At 49.7% G+C, this 16,766-nt stretch overlaps 1 protein-coding gene across 3 annotated transcripts in view; it reads right to left on the bottom strand.

Annotated features, from left to right (window-relative positions):
* focad (focadhesin) overlaps positions 1–16,766 on the bottom strand; it is a 75,557-nt gene that overhangs the window by 39,878 nt on the left and 18,913 nt on the right. For all 3 annotated transcript variants that reach the window (XM_035424772.1, XM_035424771.1, XM_035424773.1), the window contains exons 6-15: positions 15,435–15,536; positions 14,820–15,051; positions 14,097–14,303; positions 11,418–11,505; positions 10,563–10,750; positions 9,165–9,425; positions 3,266–3,370; positions 1,887–1,988; positions 744–871; positions 228–354 (exon numbers count right to left, since the gene is read on the bottom strand). In XM_035424772.1, coding sequence (XP_035280663.1) covers positions 228–354; positions 744–871; positions 1,887–1,988; positions 3,266–3,370; positions 9,165–9,425; positions 10,563–10,750; positions 11,418–11,505; positions 14,097–14,303; positions 14,820–15,051; positions 15,435–15,536 — 1,540 coding nt within the window. The remainder of the gene's footprint in view (positions 1–227; positions 355–743; positions 872–1,886; positions 1,989–3,265; positions 3,371–9,164; positions 9,426–10,562; positions 10,751–11,417; positions 11,506–14,096; positions 14,304–14,819; positions 15,052–15,434; positions 15,537–16,766) is intronic.

The following is a 16,766-nucleotide window of genomic DNA, read 5'->3' as shown; positions in this document are numbered from 1 at the left end:
CGCATTTTCCTTTCATTTGCACTCATTTGTACTCATTATCCTATTTATACTTCTGTTCTGTATATCACAGCATCTGTTCTTCCATGTTAGGGGTTGCCCTGACAGCGTGGAGTATTGAGATGGTGGACGGCTCCGGGATCTGCTGATGTTTCCTCAGGCCCAACTGAGCGAGATCCAGGAGGGATGGGGGGGTGGGGGGTGTTTTTGCGGGGTTGTTGGGGTCTCACCTCGGCCCGACACAGCTCCTGAAGACCCCGGAGAGCCAGGGCAGAGGGCGTGGCCTGATCCTGCTTGGTACACTGGGACAGAGTGTCTGTGATGGCCGCCAGCATGTCGGCTCCATGTTGGTACGGCCTGCGAGAGGAGAGGACCCTGAATGATGCTATCCACCCACCCACCCCCTGCACCTCACAACGATCTGGAACCGTGCTAAAACGGGCCCTATCTCAGTTCCTTAACTATTCCCAGAAATGGAGAAACACCATTTTCAGATAATCACACTAAGAAGCACGCAGTCAAGTAACAGCAGATAGACAATCAAGGACAGGTTTTGGGAAAGCTTGGCTAAATTCTAACAATTCCACTTTTGATTATTAAAACTTATATGGCCTCAAAAATGATGGAAAATAGCAGTGACAAAAGAAGTTTGATTGGAGGACTCTGATTGGAGGGCTCAGGCTGTCTGGGGAGGGCTCTGATAGGGTGACTCTGATTTGAGGGCTGTGACTGGCTAGAGGGCAGACCTCTCCTTGCAGATGTCCCAGATGCAGGCAGCTCGGGCCAGGATCTGCTCCCACTGTTCCTCCTTCCCCACCAGGGATCCCTTCTCAACCTGTGCCATCAGCTTCTGGAGCTCTGGGTACACGCGGTCCTGCAGAACATGGGCGGTCAAAATGCGGTCAAACACGGTCGAAACCTAGTCACTACTGCATTAAGCCCAATGTAACCGCCCTCTTAAACAGTCCTGATGAACATACAAGGTCCAAACGTGGTCAAACACACAGTCACTACAGTATTCAATCCAATGGGAATCATTTCACATATGGGCTTGTGAATGTACACAGTCAAATACGTGGTCACACCCTAAACACATGGACAAATGGATTGGTTACTATGACATTTAGCCAATGGGAGTCTGTTTGAATGGTCTTATTATGCTCAGTACAATATGCCATTATTTCATTATTAGTACTATTTCATAAATATTTAACAATTGCTATGATCACAGAATCATCAAGGATGTCCAGACAAGGTTCATCTGAGAGTCTATAATTTATGAAAAATGAAAATATAAATGAGGAACACATATTGCCAATGGCGCCTTACACAGCTTTGTGTGTGAGTGCGCGTGCGTGTGTGCTTGCTTGTATGCATGTGTGTGTGTGTGACGGGTCCTCTCTCAGCTCCTCAGACATTCATCATTTACTCTACCACACCAACATAAGACGGAGTTCTTCGCCACTCTATGGTGCGAGCCCGACCTTCGACACCAAGGCCAAAGCAAAGCCTTGAGCGGCCGCCATTTCAGCCAAATAACGATAAACGAAAGCGCTCTTCCCTTCTCTGAGCGCCAACGAGGATTAACCAAGCTCCAGCTGCACTGGTACCTCCCGTATATAGCCACTTTAGTGTTGCTTCTTCCACCTTGTTGAGTAACAGTAACTGCTCAAGATACATGCCCTTTATTAGTTATAGTGTATGTGTAGTTGTTACGATACGTTAAAAAAAACATGTTAATTCCATATTTAAACATAACCGACTATATTTTAAGAAGGGGTGCATCATAGAATGTTTTCAGCTCATAAAGTTCAGGATCCAACGTGCAAAAAAAAAAAAAAAACTGTAATTGTACAGAGAACGCTACGTTGATCTCCAGACAGGCCCACCTGTTTGACCCAGAGCGAGGACATGAGGCGAAGCCCCACGGCCCTCATTTTAGGACTGCTGCCCAACACCTGGAGCACCTGCAGGACCTGGGGAACACAGAACTGAGAGAGAAGAACAGCCTTACTGAGCGAAAGACACGCGCGCACACACACGCAGAAACACACACGCGTGTGCACGCGCGCACGCACACACACGCATACAGAGGTCACATTAACACAGGATACTTCAGGAGTTTTTTATGCAGGTAAGAAGAGCCAAACGCAGGAAAAAAATACGCACTGCATTCTATAAACGCAGATATTTATCTGACATTTGTGTCGTTTGTTGAATATTTGCACAGCTAATGGGAGCATTGCGCGATCCAAAGAGAAAGCGTTTAATTTAAATGAAGTCAATAATTAGATAATTACCTAAAATGCATTTCGAAAAAACCTACCTAGTCGGCCTGCCCACTTCCTCATAAGCTGGCTCAAAAATGATTTATGCCCATACCACTGTAGCTTGCACAACATGCAATAAATTAATACAAATCACATTTTCTATTATAAATGTGTTTTGAGCCTAAGCCTGTTAGTTTTGATCAAAACACCAAAAAATTATTTGTAGCTTATGTCATCTCGCTTCTGTCATGATGGCTATGAACGACAGATATGAATTGTGCTCTTATTGTGACTTGGCATATCGTGGCAAAAAGCTATTTTTATCATAACGCATAGTAATTAGTGTAAAATGCTGATTTTGAAATGCTCTGCGTTCCACAGACCCAGAGTTCCATGGGCTGCCGCAACCACTGATGCATACACACACAAACACATACACTCACGAACACACACACATGCACGCACAGCAAAAGATGAGAGTACAGTACGCTCCTTCAAACGGATTAACGACCACGTCCATTTTTCAACCCAGCTCTCTCGTTTCTGTATCAAACCCCTGAATTTGCCAGGAATAACATTTGCTGAAGAGCTACATAAAACTGTTAATATAATGTAATGTCAGTAATTATATTAGAATTTAAATTAGATGAGCGGAGGAATAACTATGCTTATATTTTGATATACTATATATGCGGTCTTTATTTTGAAAATATGGGGGAAATCCCTGTCACTTCCCCTATTAGTGGCTCTGAAAGGGCTGAGGCTTAATCTAATGCCTACTGGCACCAGTGTGAAAACCCATTCCACTTCAGCAGCAATCCACCCTCACTGTCCAGGAAACTTAGTTAAGCCCCATTAGAGAGAGGACAGAGGACAGAGAGGAGAGAGGGAGGGAGAGAGAGAAGGGAGAGGGAGGGGGAGAGAGAGAGAGAGAGAGAGAGAGCATGTCTGTGTTGCAGAAGGCGAGCAGATGGGTGGGTGGGGGGGACGAGCAGCACCTTGTGGGTTGCCAGGTTGGGCAGACTGTAGAGCAGAGCGTGGGACAGGTCTGGGTCAGCGATTCTCCCCAACTTAAACATCAGGACAGGAAGAAGAGCGGGAACCTGCCAGGGAGAGACAGGAAGTGGGCGGTGGTGAAGAACTGGGCGTCGCCCTGCTCATCATAGCCAGCCACCAGCCTCTGCTGTGCGGGAAACTCCCACCCCCCAACCCTCCCTTCCCAAAACAATTTATTTCTGTTTCATTTGATAGTAACAAAAACAAATGCACATTACACTCTAATAAGCTTACGCAGCTTACATTACTCACATACAGCTGGATATATACAGAAGCAATTCAGGTTAAAGGGGCAGTTCACCCAAAAATGTAAAGAATGTTTTCGCTTACCCACTATTCATCCAGATAGTTTCACTGAGATTTGATGAGTTTTCTAGATGCAGTTCACCATGATACGCCAAGTACACCAACTGTGTATATTCAAAATCTTGTGCAGGTGGACTAGTGTGACACTGAGCGGTGCTAATGTGGCTTCTGCAAAATGCAACCATTTGTTGTAGTTTCAATACAGCAACTTGTTAGCAACTTGCTTCATTAAAGCACATAACAGCTTTGAAGTTCACGGTTGAAATATTAACAGGTGAAATTTATGTTGTAGAACAAAGCATTCTGTGAACGTGACCAAAACTCAAGTTTCATACTTGATCACCTGCATGAGACTTCGCCTGGAAGTACGCAATTGGCAAACGTCCCGTAGAAGTAGTTCTCGATGAAACCATGCACAAATTTAAGCTCGTTGGCATTATAATTGGAAAGAGACAATTTTTGTAGAGTTTTTCTCATGTAAATTTTCAGCACATTGAGCTCCACAGAATTATGGGTCCATAGGGATCCGTTGTAACAAGGGGAGCGGCATCTAGAACACTTAAAATCTCAGCAACACAATCTGGATGGATAGACAGTACTCTGGGTGAACTGCCCCTTTAAGTACCTTGCTCAAGGGCACAACAGCACTGCATCACCCGAGAACAAACCTGCAACCTCAGAGCTACAAACCCAGCTCATTAAACCATTATATTCCACTGCTACCTTGCTCTGCCCAGCACATCCATACACTGACTGCATGAGTTTTTCTTTACTGCACAGTACTCCATATTTATGGGGGGAAAATGATGTTATAATTCAACCTAACGTTGGACGTTGGTCATATCGGTACGCCTATTCCTGCGGTTTAGTCCGGAGTGAAGGACATCGCAAGCGTATGTCTATCGGCCGACAGCGCACACGGGTCCGCAGCCCCGCCCCCAACATCCTCTCTCTCTGCAGTCCGCTGGCCCATCCACGCAAACGCTGCGGGGCGTCTGGCACAGACAGGTCCGACGGCCGGATGGCCCCAATTGGCCCTCCCGCTGCTGCCCTGAGCGACACTGCAGCCAATTGCACGTGACCCTGGGGGGAGGGGGGGGGTGTGGGGTCCCGGACCCAGACGGCCCTGGAGGGGTCACGGTTTATTTCCAGGTTACCGGGCAGGTCACTGCACCGGAGATCACTGCTATAGATGGGCTCACCACAGGGAAGGCGCTCTGAATACACCCACCCAACAAAGCAGCCACCACAGCCAGGGATGCAGACTGTTACGCCACAGACCTCACACTCCCAGGTTAGGGTTAGGGTTAGCATTATCCTGAACCCTAACCCTAAAGCTGCAGTGTCTGCTGTTTTTGTCAGCACTGTCAGCACTTAAGGACTTCATTTCAGGCACTGGTTGTCTAAAGGTTCCACACACTTTATGTTTCCAAGGCCTAAATGAGTTGCTGGTTGAAAGTAAACCACAAAAACCTGTAGGCACAATAGCACAAAGCGTGACCGCTTTCCTCTGGCAAACTACCATTCTGTAACAGATACCTGTATCATCTCCAGATGAACTCGGCCAATAGGGCGAGCCCACGCTCTAATGGCAGACATGGCGGCAGCAGTAAAAATCAGGCTAAGCGGTAATAGGGGGTTATGGGGAACCGCATCAGAGCACATAATCATACAGGTTGGCCAGATTACAGCCCAGGGTGTTAGGCTAGGCTACAACGATCCAAGCAAAGTGCACATTAACCGACAGGTGAACAGGCTGGTCAAAACTGCAACTACCCCGCCTGAAATTTCCCCTGGAACGTGTTAACCCCATGGCTGACAAACATGGTGCTCTTGGACAAATATAAAAAAAAATGTATTATTAAACCCAAGTGCCAAATTTTAATAGTGACTGGCCAAGAAACTTCCTGTCCGATGATGACCAGAATCGTGGAGACAGGAAACGGCCAAGCCCGAGAGCGGCAGACCCTCCAGCTCCAGGAAGCTGCAGGACCTCGCCGTTCGCCTCTCAGCTGAAGGAACCGAGCTCGTCCCGCTCGAGCGGTCTGTGAGCGCGAGGAACGCGCGCAGAACCGCCACGGCCGCCGAACAATACTTCCCGCAAACGCGGCCCGACCGGTCCGGCAAAAAAAACGGCAAGCCGCGCGGGGCCTCAACAAACCTCTCCGCCGCACGCCAGATTAACAAAATAATTACCTCACCCGGAGTGAATAGCATCATAAATATTTTATTACTTGTTTATTGATGCACATATTTACTGGTTTATTCCTTGACAGTAAAAAAAGCCATTACGCGCATGTGGCAGTGATAAACGGCTGGATGGGATACAGTCAGGGCTTTTTTCCCCACTGCCTGAAGATGGCACGTCACAATGGGTTTCCTGCTCCTGCACAGTGTTAGTCCGGTTTCTTTGTGCTGACACGGACTTTAAACACGCTTATGAGTTACCACAGCTCCGCTCATCAATCAGTGTCCATCTATAGGATAGGTTGTACACTTCATGTTCGCCCATTTCCTTTTTTCCCCCCCTATTTCAACTGTTTTATTTTTATTTACGAATACAATTTACAGAAATGAAGGGCTGAAGCTTCTAAGAGGGAAGGGTCCTAAGACAAAAACACAATGAAGCAGTGAGACGAAAGGAGAGAAAACGAGAAAAGAGAAAAATAGCAGTAAATAAATGTGTAAAAAATCCAGCAGATGGATACTGGCGATTGGGACAGTCTTAGACAAACATAAACAGACTAAACAAACAGATGTTCACTCATCTCCAATTTGCTCCATTTTTTTTTTTTTTGCGTTGGCTCTATTCCAATTCCAGCGAGTAATTTTGGAGAGGAAAGTTCACACTTGTTGCCGAAATCCCGCGTTTGAGCTGCGCAGCCGCGTGACACACAAGATCATCAAACAGAATAGGGGGGGGGGGGGGGGTGGCGGGTTTAGCGATGACCCCCCTGCCCCCCCCCCCCCCCCCGCCAGACCACAGGGCGCTCCGCTAGCTCAGACGAGCTCAGCGCGCTACGCACTGGAGGCCCGTGGAGAAGTCCATAAATTTAATGGGAGGAGCGGAGGAGCGGAGGGGCGGAGGAGCGGAGGAGCGGAGGAGCGGAGGAGCGGAGGAGCGGAGGGGCGGAGGGGCGGCTCGCACCGAGGGCCGCGCGGCCGGCGATAATGCCTCATTTGCATAACGCGCTTATCGCCGCCGCCGCTCCCCGCACCTTGCACGTTGCCTAGCAACCTTAACATCTGCATGGCTAATCGTCCATAGGAGAGAGAGAGGCGGTGGGAGGGAGGGATGGAGGGAGTGGGAGAAAGAGAGAGCGGGAGCCACTAGTCCTTCGCCATCACTCTCTTCCAAAAAAAAAACACTCCCCCCCCACCCCAAAATAAATAAATAGGTAGCTGTAGCTGTAACAATTCTACCGTGTCACCTATAAAGCGCAATTATCCCTTAAAAAACACACATACACAAAAAACAGAGAAAGCTTTTCACGTTTATTTCCACTGCTGAAATGCTAAAACTCCTCATTTTTTATTTTACCATTTTCACTCCCATCATATTGCCTTTCTGTTATTTCATCTACTAAAACATAGCACATACACACAGTGAAAGAAAGAGAGAAAGAGAGAGAGAGCTACAGGGTGAACAAGAAAGAAACAGGAGTGTGAGACAGACAAAAGACAGGAGAAAGAGAGAGTGATAGAGGAAGGGAGAGAGGGAGCGAATACGAGACAGTGGGAGGGAGCAAATGAGAGATTAAAGGAGAAGAGAACGCAAAAGAAAAATGGGGAGGGAGAGAGCGAGAGAGAAAGATAGAAAGGGACAGTAAAGGGGAGGGGGACAAAGGGAGGAGACAAAGTATGAGAGAGAGAGAGCAGTGAGGGAGGGAGTTAGAGAGAGGGGGAGTGATATATACATATACACACACACGCAGACACGCACTCGCAGAAAGAGAGCAAGAGAGGTTAAAAAATAAATAAATTTTAAGAAGAGGCCATAACCGAAATGAATGTGCTCGTAAAAAGCCCGGGCGATGGGCGTGCGGAAGGCAGGCGGCCATTCCTCTGCACCCGGAGACAACTTCATAAGCCCTGCTGATGGCCTCATCTCCTTTTTTATTTATGCTACAATAAAAATGAAAAAAAAAAAAAAAACACTACCCATAAAGCCTCCCGGCGCGTCCGGCTTCTCGGAAAGAACGCCCCCCTGCCTCGCGCCTGAGAAATTAGCGATCCCGGAATGCCCGAACGCGCGGACTTCCGACAAGCGCCGCTCCCGGATAAAAGCAGCTGAAATTCCGTAATTCTCTGAGCTTTGTTTCCCTGCCTCTCCGATCAGAGCGCAGATCCCCGCCCGGCACCCTGCTACCCAATCGTGGCCCTTGAGGGCTGAGAACGGCTGGCTTTCCACCCTCCCTTTACCTGGGAGTCAGGTGTGAAGATAGTCTGGCCAATCAGTAGTGCTGACTGTTCAGTTAACTACCTGGGAGAAAAGAAAACCAGGGCTGGATTTGGATTCAGGTGCCAGATTTTAGTATCCGTGCTCTTGTACCTGGTCTGCAAGACTGCCTCCAAGATTATTAATAAGCCCAGATCTGCACTTACAGGTGCTCTCATTAGCCTGCCGAATGCTCCTCTCATTTGCTCTTATTTTACCAGGTATGGTCAACTGAGAACCAACTCTCATTTGCGGCACGTATGACCTCACCCCTTCCGGGACCTCCCGCACTCCTCTCTCCATTGTAACCACAGGAAGTTCCCGTTTGTACCAAAGTATTGACCATGGTCAAGCGCCTTCGTTAATATTCACGAGAAGGCATCAAATTGGAACGTTTCCACTTTAATTGCAAGGAGACGGAAGTATCTTACAGGTCGGCACTAGCATCCCACTGGGGTGCTGGTCAATACCACACCTGGTTCAAAAATTGGCAGAAAATTCTTGTTTATCCTGAGTGACTTGTGCCCTCTCACATCTTAAGAAACAGGAGAAATATTGCCATACCTGACTAACAGCATTGCCAGACCTGACTAACAGCATTCACAGACCAACAAGGACATTTGCAACATCACTAAAGCACTAAAAGTCCACTGGCAGTTAACCTATGACAGGAAAACTCAAAAAACACTCTTGCAGATCCTTTAGAATTCTCAAGGATCATGTTAGGAATCCAAAACGCACAGTCATACGATCATACAACTATGTGCTCAAGGCGGGTGAAAATGGAACAGAATGGTTTCTTTTAAACTGGCAATGATCTGCAGAAATTCTATAGGTGGCAGAAGCAGGGGTTTTCAACCTTTACTGATCCAGGGACCCCCACCCAGGCTCAAAGGCATCCGGGGGACCACCATCATAACTTAAAAAGGGACACATTTATAAATAAAATTTTTAAAAATTAAAAAAATGGTTTTATATTTGAAAATATTTTCCCAAATATATTCACAGGTCCCCCATTGAAAACCCAGTGTTTAAGGGTTAAAGCAACTGAGACAAAGCATTTGACCCAGGTGTGCCTGTTACCCACAATGCCCTACCTGTGCAGGGTCTGCCTCGGCCAGCAGGGCGGTGGTGCTGAGGGCCAGCCTACAGACCTCTCCCTGGCCAGTGAGGATGAGGTGACCCAGGATGAGCGTCAGGTGATCTGGGACACGGTCGCTGAGGGGCAGGGCGGATTGAACAGAGATGAGCCAATCGCGGGCGGAGGCGGGGTCTCGGCTCACCCTCCGCAGGGTGTGGGTGGCCACCAGCAGTTCGCTGTACCAAGGGCTTAGGGGCAGGGCCAGCTGCACACCATCCTGGGGGGCGGGGCCAGAGAGGGGCAGAGACAGAGAGGGGAGGAGACAGAAAGGCAGGGACAAAAAAAAGCGGTGGGGACAGAGAGGGGCAGGGACGGAAAAGTGGTGGGGGCACAGAAGGGCAGGGCCCAAAAGGGCGGGGACATTGAGGGGCGGGGATACAGAGGGGCAGAGACAGAGAGGGGTGGGGACAGAGAAGGGCAGGGACAGAAAAGGGACACTTACATTGTTATTACATACTTATACTTATACATTTTCATATACATACTTTACATTCGATTCCATTTAAAAACTGTTGTATCACAAATAATCACATCAATAAAAAGCATCATGATCAACAGAACAGCTATTATTATTATTATTAGAAGCAGTAGAATTACATTATGATCTTGCTGTGGATTTTGCCTTGCCTGAGTACTACCCAGTTATACAGCTGGATATTTACTGTGGGTGGCAGTTTGGTATAATGGGTTAGGAACTGGTGTTATAAGCTGAAGGTCATATGTTCGACATTGCCGTTGTACCCTTGAGCAAGGTACCTAACCTGCATTGCTTCAGAATGCATTCAGCTGTATAAATGGATGAAATGTAAATCCCATGATGGCCGTCTGCTAAATGCCTGTAATGTAATGTTTACTGAGTCAAGTTATCTGGGTCAAATGCCATTCCTTATAATTTTATGCCTTTTCCTTCCTTAGTTTCATTTTGCATTAAAAGTTATGAGCAAGGGAATTAAATAAATGGATTTAACATTACCTCTGTTAAATACGATAGACACAGTCATGTGACATTCTCATGTGGCACACACACTAGTCAGATGGCATATGGCACACCATGCCCACGTGTACATCGTGCCAACCTCACTTAACCAGCGGTTCCAGGTTGGTTCTGGTACACACACGCTAACCTCACTGCACTCAAATTCGCTGCCTCAGTTTTTCAGGTAGCGAGTTCAGTTTCTAGAATACGACTCATAGACTCCCATTCATAAACAAACTGTGTGAACGTAACGAGATTAAGCGCTCGAACAAGACGCCACACCCGTACGTAGCTGCAGCGTTATACTAGGGTCCTGTGACATCATCGCGCGCCACCACGGTAACAGTCAGCGTGGCAGGGCGCGGCACGTCTCCGTACCTCGCGGGCGTCGCCCGCGGGTTGCTGCACCGCCTGCAGGAGAGACCGGGCCAGGTTCTGGTTCCGGGCCCGGGTCTGGGGGTCCGTTAGCGCTTCCATTAGCGCCGAGCGGGACAGCACCTGCAGCAGCGGCAGCACCAGGACAGGAGCCAGAGGCGGGGGGGATTCGGGAGAGACCACTTTGGCAGCTGGGAGGGGGGGGACAGGGTCAGGGAATGAGGAATATTCAGCTACCTCTTCCAAAAAAACAAACCACTTCTTTTTCATTCTAAAATCAGTGCCAGACAGATTCCACATGATATTTATGAACTGGAAAGAGTGATTGTACATAGGAGTAAATGGCATAGATGGCTGAAAAAAATGCAGATATTGCTACTTATGCTGCTACTGGTGGGAGGTGTGTGGACCCTGCAGTGATGCAGGCCAAGATACTGTCACACTTTCTGATGCACCTCAGTAAATATTAAACACATAAACATGCATAATGTTTCGCTTCCCAACGATGGAAGGGGCTTGCAGCCATATTTGGCCGCAGGACAAAAAGCCCTGGAGTAAATGAACAGAACACAACACCCACAGGGGAGGAGGCGGTCACGGCAGCCGTAACCAACCCTGCTCCTGGAGATCTACCGTCCTGCAGGTGTTCATTTCAACCCTAGTTTGGCACATCCGGCTCTACTAATTAGCAGCTCAATTAGATCTCCAGCTGTTGAATGAGGTGAGCTTTTTTAGGGTTGGAGTGAAAACCTACAGGAGGGTAGGTCTCCAGGGACAGGGCTTGTTACCACTGCTCTGTGGAGACCCAAGTGCCCCCAAGGCAGAACGAATGGGGCGTGGCAGTGGGCGTGGCCGTACCAAGGTCCAATAGCGCGGTCTGCTGGGATGCCGGGGCCTTCAGCAGAAGCAGGCTCACTCCCAAGAGCACTTGCTCTGACGGGAAGTCCTGCAGAGAGAAAAGGAACATGCGCACACGCACGCACGCACACACAGACATGCACATACACAAAGGGGTTAATGAGCAGGTCCATTCTTCACCAGTTTTCTTGTTTTCAAATCACTTACGCTTTCAGGACTAACACTCACTGAAAAGCTACATTAAACGGTGTTTACAAAATGTCCACTAATTAAATAATATTGCATCACGACAGGGCACAGAAGAGCTCCAAATCTCCTCATCAGGTTATAAAAGTGCTTTTCATTTCAATAAAAGCCAGCAGTTTACACCTCAACAACAAGGTGTCTGGATTCCTTAGCCAATCAGAGACTTAAATTCCCTCACAAAAATGGAACATACGGAAGTATACTTTACAAAACAGATTCCAAAAGAATATATACCAGAATCTTAAAGTGGCACTAATTTGCATTTTTGCCCACATCTTATGAACTTCAATAACATTTTGATCATATTTAAAATTCAATATATTGCAGTGCATTGCATTCCCAAAGGGTTAATGGCTTAAGCACTGAAGCACAGTGAAGGCCAGCGGACGCTGAGGTCCTCTGGGAGTGCAGTTAGAGATCCCTCTGGGAGTGCAGTTAGAGATCCCTCTGGGAGTGCAGTTAGAGATCCCTCTGGGAGTGCAGTTAGAGATCCCTCTGGGAGTGCAGTTAGAGATCCCTCTGGGAGTGCAGTTAGAGATCCCTCTGGGAGTGCAGTTTGAGATCCCTCTGGGAGTGCAGTTAGAGATCCCTCTGGGAGAGCAGTTAGAGATCCCTCTGGGAGTGCAGTTAGAGATCCCTCTGGGAGTGCAGTTAGAGATCCCTCTGGGAGTGCAGTTAGAGATCCCTCTGGGAGTGCAGTTTGAGATCCCTCTGGGAGTGCAGTTAGAGATCCCTCTGGGAGTGCAGTTAGAGATCCCTCTGGGAGTGCAGTTAGAGATCCCTCTGGGAGTGCAGTTAGAGATCCCTCTGGGAGTGCAGTTTGAGATCCCTCTGGGAGTGCAGTTAGAGATCCCTCTGGGAGTGCAGTTAGAGATCCCTCTGGGAGTGCAGTTAGAGATCCCTCTGGGAGTGCAGTTAGAGATCCCTCTGGGAGTGCAGTTAGAGATCCCTCTGGGAGTGCAGTTAGAGATCCCTCTGGGAGTGCAGTTAGAGATCCCTCTGGGAGTGCAGTTAGAGATCCCTCTGGGAGTGCAGTTAGAGATCCCTCTGGGAGTGCAGTTAGAGATCCCTCTGGGAGTGCAGTTAGAGATCCCTGCTCGGGAGGATGAGCGAATGTGAACTGACAGAGGCCACAGGGTCTGACAGGGCTCTCATAGAGCACAATAACACGCCACTCCCATGAGATCAAGCTCACACCATACAGGCATCAGGCACGCGCTGCGACTTTACACACCCGAGAAACCTGAGGAGAGAGCAGGTAACAGAGGACCTGAGGTCATGAGGGAAAACTGCACACAGACACGCAGACACACGCGCACACAGACACACAGACAGACACACATAGACACACGTGCACACAGACACACAGACAGACACACATAGACACACAGACAGACACACGCAGACACACGCGCACACAGACACAGACAGACACACATAGACACACGTGCACACAGACACACAGACAGACACACATAGACACACAGACACACATAGACACACGCACACACGTGCACACAGACACACACACACAGACGAACGCGCACACACACACAGACACACAGACACACAAACAGAGGCACGTGTGCATGCATGCCCAGACACACACAGACAGAGACACACACACACACACACACACACATCCTAGGACAGGGGTCTGCCGCTCTGGTCCTGGACAGCCACAGGGTCTGCTGGTTTTTATTGTCACTCAGCACTTTAATTAATCAATTGAAGCAGTTCATTACACAGCTCACAAAACCTGCTTCCTCGGGTGCGAAGTGGATGCTGATTTAAGGTTAAAAGGCAGCACTGTGAGCCCTGCGCTGTGACCTCAGTTCCGTTGGAACGACTGCATCTCATAACAGAGCCAATCATGTCCCATGTTCAGATGGACTGGGCTGCCCGTTTGTAGCTGAAACTGACGACTACAATCCGACTGGACTAGAATGAGAATAAATATTCTATTTCAGTTAAGTACAATTAAGGAAGGACTTCTCTTGAATTGAAAGGACACATGGCTTATACTGAGAATATGATTTTTTTTTTTTTTTGCACGTAAAAGGAGCATGATATTTGTCCTGAGAAAACACAGGAGACATTTGCGCACGCTTGGGTATGACGGGCAGCACAGGCGACGCCCTAATGTCAGCACGTCCCGTAACGGGCGGCTCAGAGCCAATCAAGCGAGGCCCAGCCTCGTAAGAGCATTTAGGAGAACGACACCTCCTGCCTCTCAAACTACGAGTAAAAAAAAAAAAAAACTTGTGTTCCGGCGGTCGGATGTGCAATCAAACTCCCCCCTCTTCCGTAAGGAACGAGGGGGTCAGTGTGTTACTCCGCCCGCCGTTTCGGGATTGGCCAGCAGGACCGACTGCGGCTGCACAGAGAGGCTGGTCTCCCGCCACTCTGGGGTTGCCGTGGCGACTCGCTCACCTGGGCGCAGGTGGGCAGGAGCTGCTGGAGGAGCCGGAGGAAGGGGGCGCACTCCCCGCAGATGCCCATGCTCAGGTGACCGGCACACAGCAGGTGGAGGCTCAGCTGCGCCCGCTCCGCCCCGTACCGCCCCCCGCCCGACAGGAGAGGGGGGCACAGCGCCCCCAAAAACTGCCCCAGCTCCAACACCGACGTCAGGCTGTCCACCTGCGGGGGCCGGGGGGGGCATTCAGCAAGAGGGTTTTACATGTGAAATACCGTGACATTGTGTGTGTGAGTGAGTGAGTGCATTTTTACATACGTGTGTGTGTGTGTGTGTGTAAGTGAGAGAGAGAGAGAGTGTGTGTGTGTGTGTGTGTGTGTGCGTACGTACGTGTGAGCGCATGTGCATACATGAGTGTGTGAGAGAGAGTAAAAGAGTGAGAGAGACAGGAAAGAACAGTGTGAGAGATGCAGAAAGACAGGAAGAAAGTGCAGTAAAGAGAATGGGAGACAGTCTGAAACAGCCAGAGAGAGAAGTGAGAGGCAGCAAATAAGGGAAACAAATCAGAGAGCAAGAGAGCAATTCCAACAGAGGAAGATGAGGTGAAACGGACAGTAAGAGAGACATAGAGAGATAGAGAGAGAGAAAGAAAAAAGGATGGTAAGGGAGAGAGATAGAGACAGAGAAAGAAAAATGAAGGGAGAGATGGAAAGATGGAGAGAGCAGCAAGGAGGGCGGACCTGCATGAGTGGGACCATTTCAAACAGGCAGAGCAGGAGCCTGTGGAACACCGGGGAGGGCGGGGCCCCGTCACCGACCCCGCCCCCAGCCCCGCCCCAGTCCCCGGGCGAGGCGGGCAGCAGTGCCCGGAGCAGGCCGTGCCGGAGGAAGGCGTGTTCGGGCAGGTGCTGGGGCTCGCAGTACAGGTAGCGAAGGAAGGGGGCCAGCATATCCAAAAAAACCGGCTCCTCTCTACACCAAAAAAAAAACAACAACAACAAAAAGAAGACTTGCGCGTTAGTGCTGCATTTCAGATACGTCATGTCCCCTTTTAAACATTTATGTTCTGCCAGGAGAGGAAGAGACAGGGGCCGCTGCTGTGAAGGGGGATAGCAGCCAGATTCGTCTTACAGGCGCATGCATATTTAATACGGCAATCGATAAATGTTGAGCTTTGGGAAAATAAGACGGCAGAAACACCGTGGTAAACACAATAAAATCTGCTAAGCTGCAAAGGCCGACAGCCGGCCTCTAACTCTCCTGGTGTATCGAGCAGAAGGAGGGGAGGAGCTCAGAGGTGCCAGGGTGGGCGTGGCCTCTGACAGTTCCCTGAAAAAATGGGGAGGGGCTCTTACTTATCCACTGCCTGTTTGATGATGTCATCAATCTCCCCCAGCAGAGCTGGCCAGCAGTCCGGACGGTTCTCCAGCACTGTGATGTACGGGTGAGGGGGGTTCCTGCAGAAAGAACACAGGCAGGCGCACACACGCACACACACACGCACACACACAGGCACACACACACACACACACACACACACATTCAGAACTAGGCACAACCAAACCTGAACACAAGTACAGATAACATAAGCAGCCTCGTTAAAGGATAGAAGTTTATGGAGGACACGTAGAGAACTTAAAACTGAACATACACCGTAGAGCATTCACGTTGCACAGTTTGCCAATTACGGCATCAAGCCGTGAACCTGAGAGGCTGCCGGTCGAAGGTGAAATTGATTAAGCTCTGAGCGGGGCCGGGTCCCTTCAACCAGCCCGAGGGCGACAGCCGGTCAGGCAGAACAGGTGCCCGCGGTGCGCACATCCAGCAGGTGTCAGGTGACTCGTCTGAGACTCGGGAGCGGGGTCGGCCCTCCGACGGTCCCCGAGGGGTCAGCGTCGCGTCTCTCCCAGAGTCAGACGGGCGGCTCACGTGCGACCTCGTCATTTCGGCAGAGGGACGACGCGCAGAGACACGCGACGTTAGCGAACGCAGTCCACTCCGCTCAGGGAAACCCGCGGAACTCCCGCGTTCCCAGCCCTGTCCTTGTCTATTGTGACACCGCCTTTGTTCTAGAACTCTGGAATCAACAAATTAAGGCGAGGTGGGGGGGGGGGGTTCCCCTCTACTATGATGTCATAGAGGCATCCTCCCCTTTCACCGTTCTGAAACTCCAGAGCAGAAGTGCCATCGGAATAAGGCCTGACGGTAACCTCTGACTGCACCCAGGTTCCCAGCCCCATGGGCAAACACAAAGTCAACTGTCGAACCCTTGCAAATGACCGCCGCCTGCCAGCCCCTGTAAGGGGACACCGTGTGAGAAAAAGTCCCGAGCCCCCTTCCCATAGGCCCCCTGCCCCCCTCCCCCCCGCCCCTCACCGCGCCGCTCCTGGCGACCTGGAGAGGCGTCTGCCCTGGCGCCAGCCGGCCTTGCCAGGCGAGGGAGACCTGGCCCGGTGCCCACATGGCCGACAGACACAGAGGCAGCGGCGTGCTCCTAATAAGCCTCCCCTTTATCCGAGTCTCAATCTCACACGTCTGCCCCTTACGTCACTTTATTAGTGCGCATCATTTCATTTACTTTACCGTCTTTGATTCCCCCCCCCCCCCCCACCCCCGACTGTATCTAGGCAGCAATCTCTGTCTCTCTCACGCACACACAATAAACGAGCCCCATTTTCTCTCACAAT

This window comes from Anguilla anguilla, chromosome 7 (assembly GCF_013347855.1).
Source record: "Anguilla anguilla isolate fAngAng1 chromosome 7, fAngAng1.pri, whole genome shotgun sequence".
Classification (NCBI taxonomy): domain Eukaryota; kingdom Metazoa; phylum Chordata; class Actinopteri; order Anguilliformes; family Anguillidae; genus Anguilla; species Anguilla anguilla.
This window is presented reverse-complemented; position numbering and strand designations above follow the sequence as displayed.